This window comes from Denticeps clupeoides, chromosome 9 (assembly GCF_900700375.1).
Source record: "Denticeps clupeoides chromosome 9, fDenClu1.1, whole genome shotgun sequence".
Classification (NCBI taxonomy): domain Eukaryota; kingdom Metazoa; phylum Chordata; class Actinopteri; order Clupeiformes; family Denticipitidae; genus Denticeps; species Denticeps clupeoides.
This window is the reverse complement of record NC_041715.1, coordinates 3,351,734-3,364,857: the sequence shown is the minus strand read 5'-3', so window position 1 is coordinate 3,364,857 and position 13,124 is coordinate 3,351,734. Positions and strand designations below refer to the sequence as shown.

General features: G+C 50.3%; 3 protein-coding genes across 8 annotated transcripts in view; 2 read left to right on the top strand and 1 right to left on the bottom strand.

Moving 5' to 3' along the window:
• The first annotated feature begins 652 nt into the window (after positions 1 to 652).
• On the top strand, positions 653 to 3,415 carry LOC114797058 (cyclic AMP-responsive element-binding protein 5-like). Of its 5 annotated transcripts, none has more exons than XM_028991674.1 (8): positions 653 to 1,181; positions 1,341 to 1,444; positions 1,537 to 1,630; positions 1,731 to 1,816; positions 1,907 to 2,089; positions 2,201 to 2,389; positions 2,705 to 2,804; positions 2,923 to 3,415. In XM_028991674.1, the coding sequence occupies exons 1-8, from the start codon at positions 1,169 to 1,171 to the stop codon at positions 2,994 to 2,996; spliced, it is 843 nt and encodes a 280-aa protein (XP_028847507.1). In that variant the 5' UTR covers positions 653 to 1,168; the 3' UTR covers positions 2,997 to 3,415. The 5 variants fall into 5 exon arrangements, with proteins under 5 accessions (XP_028847507.1, XP_028847509.1, XP_028847508.1 ...); XM_028991676.1 differs by having other exon boundaries at positions 656 to 742; XM_028991675.1 differs by lacking the exon at positions 653 to 1,181 and having other exon boundaries at positions 1,191 to 1,444.
• A 670-nt stretch (positions 3,416 to 4,085) lies between these two features.
• tril (TLR4 interactor with leucine-rich repeats) lies at positions 4,086 to 6,409 on the bottom strand. Its single transcript, XM_028991425.1, has one exon. It carries the CDS (start codon positions 6,290 to 6,292, stop codon positions 4,199 to 4,201), a length of 2,094 nt encoding a protein of 697 aa, XP_028847258.1. The 5' UTR covers positions 6,293 to 6,409; the 3' UTR covers positions 4,086 to 4,198.
• Positions 4,275 to 13,124, top strand: part of LOC114796911 (proline-rich protein 15-like) — a 9,965-nt gene continuing 1,115 nt past the window's right edge. Inside the window, exons 1-3 of one of the 2 annotated variants that reach the window (XM_028991427.1) lie at positions 4,275 to 4,471; positions 12,765 to 12,954; positions 13,107 to 13,124. The exon at positions 13,107 to 13,124 is cut by the window's right edge and continues 1,115 nt beyond it. The gene's annotated coding sequence lies outside the window, so the exon portion shown is untranslated. The remainder of the gene's footprint in view (positions 4,472 to 12,764; positions 12,955 to 13,106) is intronic. The other variant, XM_028991426.1, reaches the window with a different exon arrangement.

The window sequence follows — 13,124 nt, the reverse complement described above, 5'->3', positions numbered from 1 at the left end:
TCACAATCACTTTCACTGACCACTGAATCATCATCTACTGATCATGACATGTTACCTGATAAACTCCACCCACTGCCACGTATGACTGTCACCACCAGATAATCAGAGATCTTGATTTCACCGGTCAGTGGATGTATATAATATTCTTTATATCACAACAGAACCGAGGAGACCGAGCAATGTTGCTTCTGCTCCAACACACACACACACACACCACCCTGTAGTGAGTGTAGTGTGTGAGTGTGTGTAGATGAGCTCATAGCTGTTGTCTGAGGGAAAGAACCGAGATCAGCGGCTATGACGTCATCGCTTCCTGTTTATTTGCTGATTTTGTGGTGTGTGTGTGTGTGTTTTGGAGAGTCTGCCAGGTACACAGATATATGAATAACAAACACACACACACAAACACATACACACTTGCCTAAAGTTAAAAAGAGATGAGGAAAGTTCCGCTGTTACAAAGAGAAGAATATAAACCACGTGACTTGATCGTGGGCAGGCATAGACATGCTCCCCTACACACACACACACACACACACAGAGTTACAACCATCCACACACACGCTCTCTCCCTTACACGCCCCCCGGAACGCAGGTGGGCGGAGCCGCGGTGATTCAGAAGTTCAGGAATCCCTCGTGACGTCACGGAGCGGTGATGTAACGCGGCTGTAAATAGATCGTGCCGTCACCGCGCGCGACTCACTCGCGAGCCCAGTGTCTGCGGCGTCGGCGGCGCGCTCCGGTAAGTTCGATAAACTCGTGACCGATCTATACAGTTTTGATCTATTTACAACCCGTCAAGAGTTGATCCAGCCAGCCGCGGAGTAAAGTGTGTGTCTGTGTGTGTGTGTGTGTGTGTGTGTGAGACAGATGACCTCTGCGTTACTTTATTCCACCGGTCATTAACGCATCTGCCAGATGATCAAATTAAAACGGTTAATTAAAAAAATGCGCTCAAATGAAGCTTCCGCCGTGTGTGTGTGTGTGTGTGTGTGTGTGTGTGTGTGTGTGTGTGTGTGTGTGTGTGTGAGGAATAGCGGCATTCCTCAGACCGGTCGGACGGTCGCGTTTGAGATGTGTGCCGGTTTCGGTCTCCTAGTTTTCCACCCGGTTCGGGATTTAATGAAATAAAAGCGACTCTTCATCAGACATGTAACATATCAAAAACATGGAATACAGAGGTGAGGAATGGGTGCACACACGCACACACACACACACACACATCTCTGATACTGAAGAACAACCTGAAGCTGAAGCCTGAAGGATCATGATCTTCTGACCTCATGAGCCCTGGTGTCAGGTGTAGGAAAAAAAAGTCACAGTCTCTTTGTTTTCTGTAGTGTGTGTCCAGACGCACGTGTGTGTGTGTGTGTGTGTGTGTGTGTGCTGCGAGATGAGTTTAGATGACCGACCCTACATCTGCACTGCACCAGGATGCTCTCAGGTGAGTTTTTTTTTTCCTAGATTTCTATAGTCACAAAGAGATGTGGAGTCCAGCCTACATAGAGCAATTGTGTGTGTGTGTGTGTACTGCAGTGTTTCCAGACTAAGGAGCACCTGAGGATCCACAGACACAAACATGAGATGAGCCTGAGGTTCCCTTCAACCAGGACAGAAAACACACTCTCTGGTAGAGAGAGAGAGGCGCACACACACACACACACACACACTGTCAGGTACACTCTCAGGTAGGTTTGATCCTGATTGGTTGATGCTGGTTGATGTTTCAGACCAAACACCAACCCCCACAAATTTCCTGCAGAAGTGTGAGGAGGTGGGGCTGTTCAGCGAGCTGCAGCTCAGCCCCGACGACCAGGTGTGTGTGTGTGTGTGTGTGTGTGTGTGTCTGTGTATTAGTGGATCCTAGCTGACCTTTCAGTCTCCCATGTTCCATCCTAAAAAACAGAGGTCAGATCCCATCTCAGATCAGGGCAACCGGACCGTGGGTCAGGGAGGTCAGATGAGGATGAGGATGATGCCATTGTCACCTCCTGCGCCACACCCCAACACCTACCAGCAGTCATGCCGCTTCCAATCACAAGAAAACCCAACCTTCAGCACCATCGATCACCACCCAGCACCATCACAGGTAGCCGTTACCATGGTAACAATGCAGCACAGGAAGTGTACTCCTGGTCGGGCAGGGCTGGTAAAATATCAGTGAAAAAGTGTGTGTGTGTGTGTGTGTGTGTGTGTGTAGATGTGTCCAGCCAAACTGGGTGCTTCCCGGCGTCGGCATACAGCAGGCAGCGAAAAAGATGAACGCAGACAGAGGTTTCTGGAACGGAACCGAGCCGCTGCATCACGCTGCAGACAGAAGAGGAAGATGTGGGTCTCGTCACTGGAGAGGAAAGCCGAAGAACTAACAGACAACAATGTTCACTTACAGGTACACACACACACACACATCCAGCGAAAGCATGAGACACTGCAGCACAGCGCACGGTGACACAGTGAAATGTGTCCTCTGCGTTTAACCATCACCCTTGGTGAGCAGTGGGCAGCCTAACTTACTACCATCATGTCCCTGAGCAAGACACTGAACCTTGAGTGTCTCCGGGGGGGGCGGACTGTCCCTGTCACTACTGACTGTAAATTGACATGGTGATATAAAAAGTGTGTAATGGACACACACACACATCCAGCTACAGGTATACACACAGACACGTCTTTTTGTTTCTGACTGCATGTCACTGTCTTTCAGAATGAGGTGACATCACTGAGCTCAGAGGTCACACAGCTAAAGCTGATTCTGCAGAGTCATAAAGACTGTCCTGTAACAACGAGACTCAGGGAGACTCGGGGTATTTTACACACACACACACACACACACACACACACACACACACACACACACACACAAAATCAGTTTCAGGTAACACACGCCAGACCTGAATAAAATCCCCACTTCTCTCCCCGAAGGACATCTCCAGCCACAGCCCACCTACACAACCTCCACTGCAGCCAGCAACACACACTCCTACACACACCGATGAGAGGAAGTGGAGGATCTGTCAGAACCAGGCACAGGGCCACCTGGAGGGGACCAGGCGAGCTGGTGGTTCCCACGTTTTACACGACCCTACACTACACAGTGACACTAACAAGGACTCCCACAACCAAGAATGGGTTATGATACAGAAAGTGCTTTTTAACTATAAAGTCAGGGTTTGGTGCCTCAGGTTTTATAACTGGATCATCTGCATGACCTTTAACCCCTCCCGTCGGGGTTCTAATAGGAACTGGGACCTGGTGTTCGTGGAGGGTTCCGGTTGTAAAGGAGTGTTGAAACCACACTCGCCCACTCAGAATGGTGTGTGTTACAGGTCAAATGTAAATACTGAAAAATGTTCTTTTTATTTTTCTATATGTTCTGATGCAGACTGAAGATTAAAGCTCTTTTTAAAGCACCACATAGACGTCATGTTTTATAACACACACACACATAATCAGAATATGAACAGAACGGGAGTACATCAAACATTCACTGAAGGCAAGGAGGCAGCCCAGGAGCAGAACAAAATGCACTCCTCTATCTGAACAGAAGGTGGCGCTACAGCTGCATCAGCGCTGACTTCACTCGTTCCCCTGCAGCTCCTCATCATTGAGCCAACACAGCCCCAAAACCACCCCAACACTGCCCAACGCTGGCCACACAAAATCTAAAAAATACCCAAACACCATTTGACACCTGCCAACATTGCCCAACACCAGTCAACAGCAACAAGATGAAGAATACATGTAAGGTTTCATCGTGTGGAAGTCTCAAAAACAGGTCAAAATCTGTCACATTTTAATTATTTTTAATAATTATTTGTAATATGTCAAATATATGAATTTAATCACAATAATTCAAAAACAGCTAAATGACAAGAATACAAGTTATGTTTCATAAGAACAATTCTCTGTTACAAGAATCAGGTGTGTGTGTGTGTGTGTGTATGCATGTGTTTTCTCTTTCTGCGTATGTCAGTGTTTTGTTATGTGTGTGTATGTTGTGTGTATATTACGTGTGTGTCTATATGTTGTGTATGTATGTGTATAGGGTGCATGTGGTTTTATGGTTGGTGTGTGTGTGACTATGTTGTGTATGTATGTCTGTAGGGTGCGTGTGGTTTTATGTTTGGTGTGTGTGTGTGAGTATGTTGTGTGTGACTATGTTGAGTATGTATGTGTGTATTTTGCCTGTGTGTTGATGTCAGTCTGAAAACCTGGCTATCATGTCTGTGTCTCTGCGGACAGGGATGCTGTTGTCGAGGAAACGGTCGCTGGGGAACACTATGAGGTCGCCCTGCTCAGGCATGGGACACGCTGACCGGTTGCTCTGGTAACCACTGAACTCTGCAGTGGCTGAAGTGGTTGCCATGGAAACGGCAGTGCGTGGAAACGGTCTTCGGGTGGAGTAAATGCGACGCACGTGCGACACCCGCGACTTCCTGTTCTGTAGGCTCCGCCTGCAGAAGCGAGCCAGGTAAGCCCCGCCTATTGAGAGGAGGAGTAGGACATTTCCTCCCAGGAACACCACAGTGACGAGGTGGAGATTGTCAACCGTGGGGCCCCGCCCCTCGGACAGAGTGACAAATCCGGTGCAGTGGTCTCGTGATGCAATCGAACATACCACCCCACCAATCACAGCCTCTACACACACCATATAGGCAGAATCAGGGCGGAGCTCAATCAAAGTCACAGTTCTTGCTCCGCCCCCCGGGTAAATGTATCGCGGGAACCGTTCTGCATTACCAAGGCGATCAAAAAGAACCCGGAAGCCCAGCTCGGCCGCAGGGGAGGGGCGAGTGTTCCACCGCACGCGTGCAGCCGCAGGGGTCACGTGATCCACGCTCACGTTCAGCAGAAAGTGCTGGTTGAACCGACAGGCATCTGTTAATGCGGTAGGCTCCGCCTCCTGTCCCGTCCCGACAAGCAGCCTCTCGAAGTGCTCTTCTGTTTCTAGACGCGTTGATGCGTTCAGGTGGGGTGTGGCCTCCGTCGCCAGGGATACCAGTTCCGCTCCGGGCCTGCTGGTCTCTCCTCTCGTCCCTCCTCCCTCGCGCTCCTCCTCCATCGCGCGACCCTCACCGCCGCCGCTGCACCGTGAGCTGTTGAAGGAGTGCAGGTTCTGGCCCCGGAGACGGGCAGGGTCGTGACACTGCATGACCGCACCCAGGAGCCTCCCCCGGGACCACGCCCACTTCATCCAGAGCTGCAGGTTCTGCAAGCCGCAGTCACATGACCACTCGTTCCCGCCCAGCTCCAGAGTGTGCAGCGCCATGTTGTGGGTGAACGCGCCGGCTGAGAGGCTCGTGAGTCGGTTGTTGTTCAGTTTGAGGGTCTGCAGGTTGTGGAGATGGTGGAAGGCCGACGCGGGGAGGTGCCTGATCTGGTTGTTGCTGAAGTCCAGCTCCTCGACGCCCTGCAGTGGGCGGAGCAGGTCCGCCGGGAGCTCCCGCAGTCGGTTGCTGTGCATCAGCAGCTCCCTCAGGTGTACCAGACCCACCAGGGCGTGGCGGTCCACCTGAAAGATCTTGTTGTTGCTGAGCGACAGTTTCAGCAACTTGCCTTGATTCTGGAAGACGTGCGGCCCCATGTGACGAATCTGGTTACCTGACAGGGACAAGGTCTGGAGGGTTGTGAGGTGGGAGAAGGTGAGAAGGTCCCGGATCTCGGTAAGCTTGTTACTGGACAGGTTGAGGTAGCGGAGCTTGGTGAGGTTGGAGAAAGCGGCGCCGTGGACGCGGTGAAGCCGGTTCGACTCGAGGTGCAGGTACACCAGGTTCCCCAGGCCCTGAAACACAGACTCGGGCAGGGACCGCAGCGCGTTCCCGTCCAGCCGCAGCCGGACCAGCCGGCCCAGCCGCCCCAGGCTCTCCGGCCGGAGGCTCCGGATGCGGTTGTTGTCGGCGCAGAGGACGGAGAGCCGGCGGAGGGCGTGCAACGTGCCGGGCTGGAGGGAGGTGAGCAGGTTGTGGCCCAGGTACAGCTCCTCCAGCGCCCCCTGCCGCCGGAAGGCGCGCGGGTGGACCTTCCGGATCCGGTTGAACTGCAGGCTGAGCTTCCTCAGGTCCCCGTAGCGCGAGAGGCCGCGCGCCGTGACGTCACGGATGTAGTTGCCCGCCAGGCCGAGCACGCGCACGCCCGCCGGCGCCGCGGCCGCGGGCAGCGCGCGCAGCCCGCGGTTGGCGCACAGCACGTGCGTCGCGCGCGCGCACTCGCAGCCCGCGGGACAGGCGGCGGAAGCGGCGAGCGCGCGCGCGACGCAGGCGAGGAAGACGCAGGCGAGGGTCGCGCGCGCCATTCCTGCATTCCCGCGCTTTTGCTCCCGCGCGGAATTCCCGACCGATTGTGGAATTAAAAAGGGATCGACCGACCGGTGGAGCCCGGGGTCTCCATCGCGCTCCAAAGAAGCCAGAACAGCGTCTCGACCCCCAAATGGTCGTCTGGTGCAAATTACACCCTGAAGTCCCTGGAATCCCGCCCCCATTCCCATTCAGCTGGAGACTGCGCGCGCATTTCCAGCATTTACCAGACGCCCTTATCCAGAGCGACTTACAATCAGTAGTTACAGGGACAGTCCCCCCCTGGAGACACTCAGGGATAAGTGTCTTGCTCAGGGACACGATGGTAGTAAGTGGGATTTGAACCTGGGTCTTCTGGTTCATAGGAGAGTGTGTTACCCACTAGGCTACTACCACCCTATTCGGCACGATTCGGCAGGGACTTGTTCCGATTGGCGATGAATCAGTATTTCGGTTTAAGAAGACTTTAGAAATAGGAATGTGGAATTGCAGAGCTTCATTATGACCTGGACCTCAGGTGAGGTTCCACTTCACTCATAGCCCGGACAGAACCGGCATGGAAAAAGGAGAGCGTGAGAGAGAACATGAGGAAAACAGACAGGAAATGGTTTCTTCCCACTGGTCTCTCTCTCTCTGACGCTTCTCAGAATGTCGGTTGTCCACTGGGCTGTGGTCCAGGCCATGGGAAGTCTGTCTCACACACACTCAAACTGTCCCTCACTGACTAAATAAACACATCCTGGCTGGTGGTCCTGTCGTGGACATCATCATAACGCACAGAGAAGATCTCTGCGGCTCCGCCCACCTACCAGCAGCTGTTCCCTCTTAGTCCTGAAGAGTCCAGGTCAACCGCGTCTACCCGCTTTAACACCTACACCGGTGTAGAAACCTGTACCTGTCCTCCACGTGGATGCCTCGGCTCTTTGGGTGTGACCTTTGACCTCATGCTTGAACACATTCCTGATTCTGTCTATGTTTCTCCTCGGCACCAGCAAGGTTATTTCCTGTGCAGTCCGGGGCCACAAATCACAAGGGTCGCACTGTCAGCCATGACACGGGGTCCCTTCACAACCCTCAGCTGGCTGGGATTTTAAAACGTTGCACAATTTAAAAACGGGACGTTTTAATGCATTGGTGTCATATTTTCATTGTGTGTTTACAAAGAGTAGAAATACTTCCAACGAAATTGGAAGCGTCTCCTTCAACTTCCACACCAATTATTCATATTTCTAAATATTAATTATATGCCAACCACATGCAATGGGGACAAAAATGGATTGTAATAACCTGGTCCAGCAGGACAGAAGAATGACAGAAGGAGTGGCATCTGGGGGGAAGGGGACACTGGGGACCCTGGCAGTCAAGAACTGTCGAACGTGACACGAAGAGGAACATCAGACCCCAGTGTGGCTCCATGAATCCACTGAATGTCCTGTTAGTGATTAGGCCAGGTCCACACACACAAACACGGTATGTACGCCCCCCTTAGAACACATCAGAGGTGTCCGTATTAGAACCACATGCTGCTTTAATGACGGAAAATACCCTTCCACACACGCACAGTCGGCACCGAAAACGGTTTGGAGCCACGGCAGCTGGAATGAGAGATAAGGGAGAGAGAGGGGAGTTTCAGCAGCTGTTCGGATCATTAACTGTGTGTGTGTGTGTGTGTGTGTCAGGTCAGTGTATCCGCTGAGAGTTTAGATGGGGGGAGAACTGACATCTGGAGAAAATTAGAACGGCAGAGGGAGCGATAACGGCAGAACTGGAACAGAGAAACGAGAGGAGCTGGTGGTGAAGGCGAGAGAGAGAGAGAGACACTCACTTTTGGGTTCCCAGGTTCAAACCCCACCTACTACCATCGTGTCCCTGACCAAGACACTTAACCCTGAGTGTCTCCAGGGGGGACTGTCCCTGTAACTACTGATTGTAAGTCGCTCGGGATAAGGGCGTCTGGTAAATGCTGTAAATGATAGCAAGTAAGCCAAACATTCACACTCACAATCCAGGAGAGAAAACCACTCAAACAGTGCTCATAATTTTTATTAAGTGTACACAGCAGCCCTTGCAACCCCCCAAATGGTCAGAAGGGTTGTGGGTTCGAATTCCGAGCCACCACTGAGGTCCCCTTGATGAAGGTAACGTCCCCACACACTGCTCCCCGGGCGCCTCATGGCTGCCCACTGCTCACCAAGGGTGACGGTTAAATACAGAGGACACGTTTCACCATGTGCTGTGCTGCAGTGTTTCACAATGACACGAACAATCACTTTCACTTTCAAAAGTCCATGAAACAAGCCAGTTTCCCCAGCAGTCTGTTGTAATCCACATCCCTTAAACACGGCAGTGAGATCGCTTGCACCTTCGACAGTCCCGTGATTTTTCCAGATTTACAGCTTTGCCACGGCAGACAGGAAGTTGAAGAACACGGTGTGTTAAAAGGCTCTGGCTGTGGTATTGGACAGTAATGGTAATAAGCAGCTGCCCGTGTGCTGACCCTGGTCATCCGGTGTGTGTACAAAGAGGCCTGCGTATAGAAATGTGTACAAGTTTATAACGTTTATAACGTTTATGGACTGGGTCGGTGAGAATAAGAATATTAATTGTAATTCCCTGGATTTATGTCGAATAATATATTCAGCCTGAAGCGCATCGGCAAGCCAGTTGTAGGTTTAGTCATGACATTACATTTGTGTGTGTTACCCTTGCTGCAGCATTGTCTTGCTTAGTGCGTTCACATTAGGAACGCTACATTTCAACTGCGTTTATAACGCTGCACTCAATGCTAAAGCAGGACCCTGTGACCAAGATGTGCATCCATATTCAATATTGTAGCCACGTTGTATTATAGGTCCCCTATATGAAAATTTCACTTTGTGAGATTATTTAATGTTAACACAAGTTCCCCTAGCCTGTCTATGGTCCTGCAGTGCCTAGGCGTAAAGAGTCCTTTGTGGTTGGTGAACGTTGTTGATTTCTATAGGCCGCTCTCCTCCTCATTAGCATTTAAAGCTACAGACGGTGAAACGGCGCGTCCTGGGAAATCTCATTGTGTGACTGGATCAAAGTGGCTGTAATTCTGCATTTCAGAAAGTGACTTCAGTTTTAGGGGACCACTAGCACTCAGTCCTGTTATTTAGATAACACACGGGGGCAGGAAGCGGTCCCGTAATCAGAAGGTTGCCGGTTCGAATCCCGACCCACCAAGGTGCCACTGAGGTGCCACTGAGCAAAGCGCCGTCCCCACACACTGCTCCCCGGGCGCCTGTCATGGTGCCCACTGCTCACTCAGGGTGATGGGTTAAATGCAGAGGACAAATTTCACTGTGTGCATCATGTGCTGTGCTGCTGTGTATCACAAGTGACAATCACTTCACTTCACTTGTATTAACATTCTGACCCATCATCTGTGATGGGCTGGTCTTCAAGGTTCTGGAATCTGGAATCAGAACAATTCCCTTTTCATCCCTAAAAATAAAAGACTAAAGAAAAACTCTCACCCAGCGCTGCAAACCACCAGGATAAAAGTGAGAAAAGGTCCCCCAGCCTGGGACACGAAACACAAAGCATCTCATCCGCCACCCCAACACTAGGATCAAGGTGCACCACACGACATGTACAAAGAAACGGTGACCACAAGGACCTTCAACACTTCCAGTACTGAACTTTTAAAAGGGTGTGAGTCCACCAGCACAGTCTCTGGTTGGTCCATGAGAAAAAGGTGATTGTCAAGTCCCACACCACTCGTATAAAGCAGCCAGGAGCTGTCAGAAGACGAAAGGCCCTGATTCTGGAGCAGCTGCTGTACTAGTTCTGATGGAGACTGCAGCACATCACTCTGGTGGTCACCAGTACTCTACGCCTAGTGGACAGATGGGGCAGACCTTTATGATAACACAGTCCTGTTACAATAAAAACAAAAGCCAAATAAAATCAATCATATTAAAAAAAATGACACAAAGATCAAGTAAGACAACCATAGATCACCCCCAAAATCCAGAGAGAGAGAGAGAGAGAGAGAGAGAGACATGGAGGGTGCTGATCGTGTTCTTTGATGGTTTGCAGCTTTTGAGCTCCATCTGCTGGAGCTCTAACGCCTCCTTCTGCTGAAGTGACTGGGGGCAGCGCCCCCTGCTGTTGAATGCAGGGACTTTGTGGCCTTCTGGTTCATAGGCGATTGTCTTACTTATAGTGTGTGTGTGTGTGTGTGTGTGTGTGTGTGTGTGTGTGTGTGTGTGTGTGTTGAGTCTAAGAGTCTGAAAGCTTTTAGGCAAAACTTGTAATTCTTCTGAGTGCTTCCTATCTTCATGGCAACAATCTAGACATCTTGAGGAACTTTTACTCACAGGACTACACAACAACTCTGACCATCTCTCTCTCTCACACACACACACACACACACACACACACACTGCTTCCAGTGTCTAGTCACTCTTCCAGTTCAGCAACATGGACTGTTCTTTGTTTTGCCTTTTTTGCTCCCTCCCTCCACACACACACACACACACACACACACACACACATATCATTGTGTTTTCAAAAATGAAAACAGCGTGTGAACGTGGTGTGTATCAGTGTGTATCAGTAGCAAAGAAGGAAAACTGGCAGAAGCAGTTTAAAAACAATATGGACACACACACACACACACACACACACACACACAGCGTCCTACGTGTGGTCCCATGCAAGGCAGGGAGTCCCCAGGTATGAAGAGTATCTGGTGAAGTTATGTCTGACTTGCTGCACGCCTCGTCTCGCTCTCATTTCCCCTCCTGAATGTGCAGAATGCGAAATGAAAACTGGAACCTCGGCCAAACGTGGCTGAAACTGGACGCCTCCCAAACGCGTTGGCTCAGAACTTCATCATATCTACACATCTATACGTGGACCAGGTCTGACCTGCCGAGGTCCGTGTGCAGAAGTGTGAGACTCCGACTGTGATCTGAGTGACCAGAGGTTCAGGAACAACTTGGACCCACCTTGTTGTGACCTGCATCTCTGAGGGCATCGGGGTGGACTGGTACTTATTGAATTAGTAGTTTGCACATCCATGCCGAAAGGTATCTTCAGGTCTGGGTGGTAGGAACCTAGTGGGCAACACACTCATCTATGAACTAGAAGACCCAGGTTCAAACCCCATTTACTGTGTCCCTGAGCAAGACACTTAACCCTGAGTGTCTCCAAGGGGCAGGGACGGATTACGTACCGGGACAGCGGGGCCGCTGCCCAGGGGCCCTTGGGGTGCAGGGGGTCCATGGGGCCCCTAGCCCAAAACAATTTGCAACGCAAACAGTTTTTTTCACATTGGAGAACTTGCAATGTGTAAATCATGGGGAGAGACCTATCTTTCCCCATGGTAATAACCAGGCTGCTGAATAGAAATGGGATGATTAGCAAAAGTGCTTTGATTTAGAGCATGAATTGTATGACATTCAAATAATGTTAGTTATGGTACGATCTGGTTGTGCTACGTTGCTACCTGTCTCTATAAACAGAGATGGGTAGCCTGGTGCTAACATTAACGTGAGGTAATGGCATTAGGCTGTACTGATTAAAATTTGAGATCCAACTTAATGTATCATTTACATTACATTTACATTTATGGCATTTGTCAGACGCCCTTATCCAGAGCAACTTACAGTCAGTAGTTACAGGGACAGTCCCCCCTGGAGACACTCAGGGTTAAGTGTCTTGCTCAGGGACACGATGGTAGTAAGTGAACCTGGGTCTCCTGGTTCAGAGGTGTCTCCTGGTTCAGAGGTGGGTAGTGTGTTACCCACTACCCACTACCCACCAGGCCACTACCACCCCTATCAACTTAAGCCACCTTCTTTTCACTTTTTCCAAGGTAAAAAGCAGCAGAAGATTTTGTCAACATGATTCTGCTTTTACAACACGGTACACCGCACTAGTTTGGACCCACAAGTGGCATGGTGACGTAGCAACTAGCCATCCCAGACAATGCTGGCGTTTTTTTTTTTTTTTTTTTTTTGAGGGGGGGCCTCGCGAACGTTTTGCCCAGGACCCCACACGACCCGTAATCCGTCCCTGCCAGGGGGGAACTGTCCCTGTCACTATGTAGTGTAGAAGAGTAGTAGACGTAGATGTAGTAGAAGAAAACCTCTGGTGCATCCTGAACCCAGAATCAGACGAAAAACCTTCCAGAAGTCTGGTTTTCAACATTTCACAATTTGACATGCATCGAGACATTCTTTTCTTTCATTTTAGATTTCTGATTAATTTAACTGGACATTTAACGTATATGAATATCTTTGTGAGAGCGGCCATGTTTTTTTTTTTTTTTTACTTTTTGTGGTCCGTTTGTGGTTTTAAAGTGCTTCATAAGTACAGTTGGATTGAATCGCTTCTATCATTGCGATCCGATTCCGGGTGGATTGAAAATAAAAAAACCTGCCGCTCTCTCTCTCTCTCTCTCTCTCTCCCTGAAACCGACGCTTCTTTGAAGAACAGAGATTGTCGGCGCGTTGCCGGGCAACCCGAGGCTCCGCCCTCTACCTGTCTGGGCGCGCACGTGACCGATCCCGGAGTCGGGCAGGTGTTCCCGTGCGGGTTTCGGAGGCGGAAAGGGCCGCGGCGGGTATAAAGCCGAGCGCTTCACCACATGAACCGGCACCTCCACCCGTCAAGCCCACTGGCTGAGGTATGATGATGATGATGATGATGATGAAGATCGACCACAACAACAATAATAATAAAGCATAAATAATATGTTTATTATCTCGTACTGTCATGTCATTGTCATTATATCATTTTTAGAAAGGGTTTTGACCTGAATGGGTAGTAGATGATCAGTTTTTGGTGTCTGCTCAG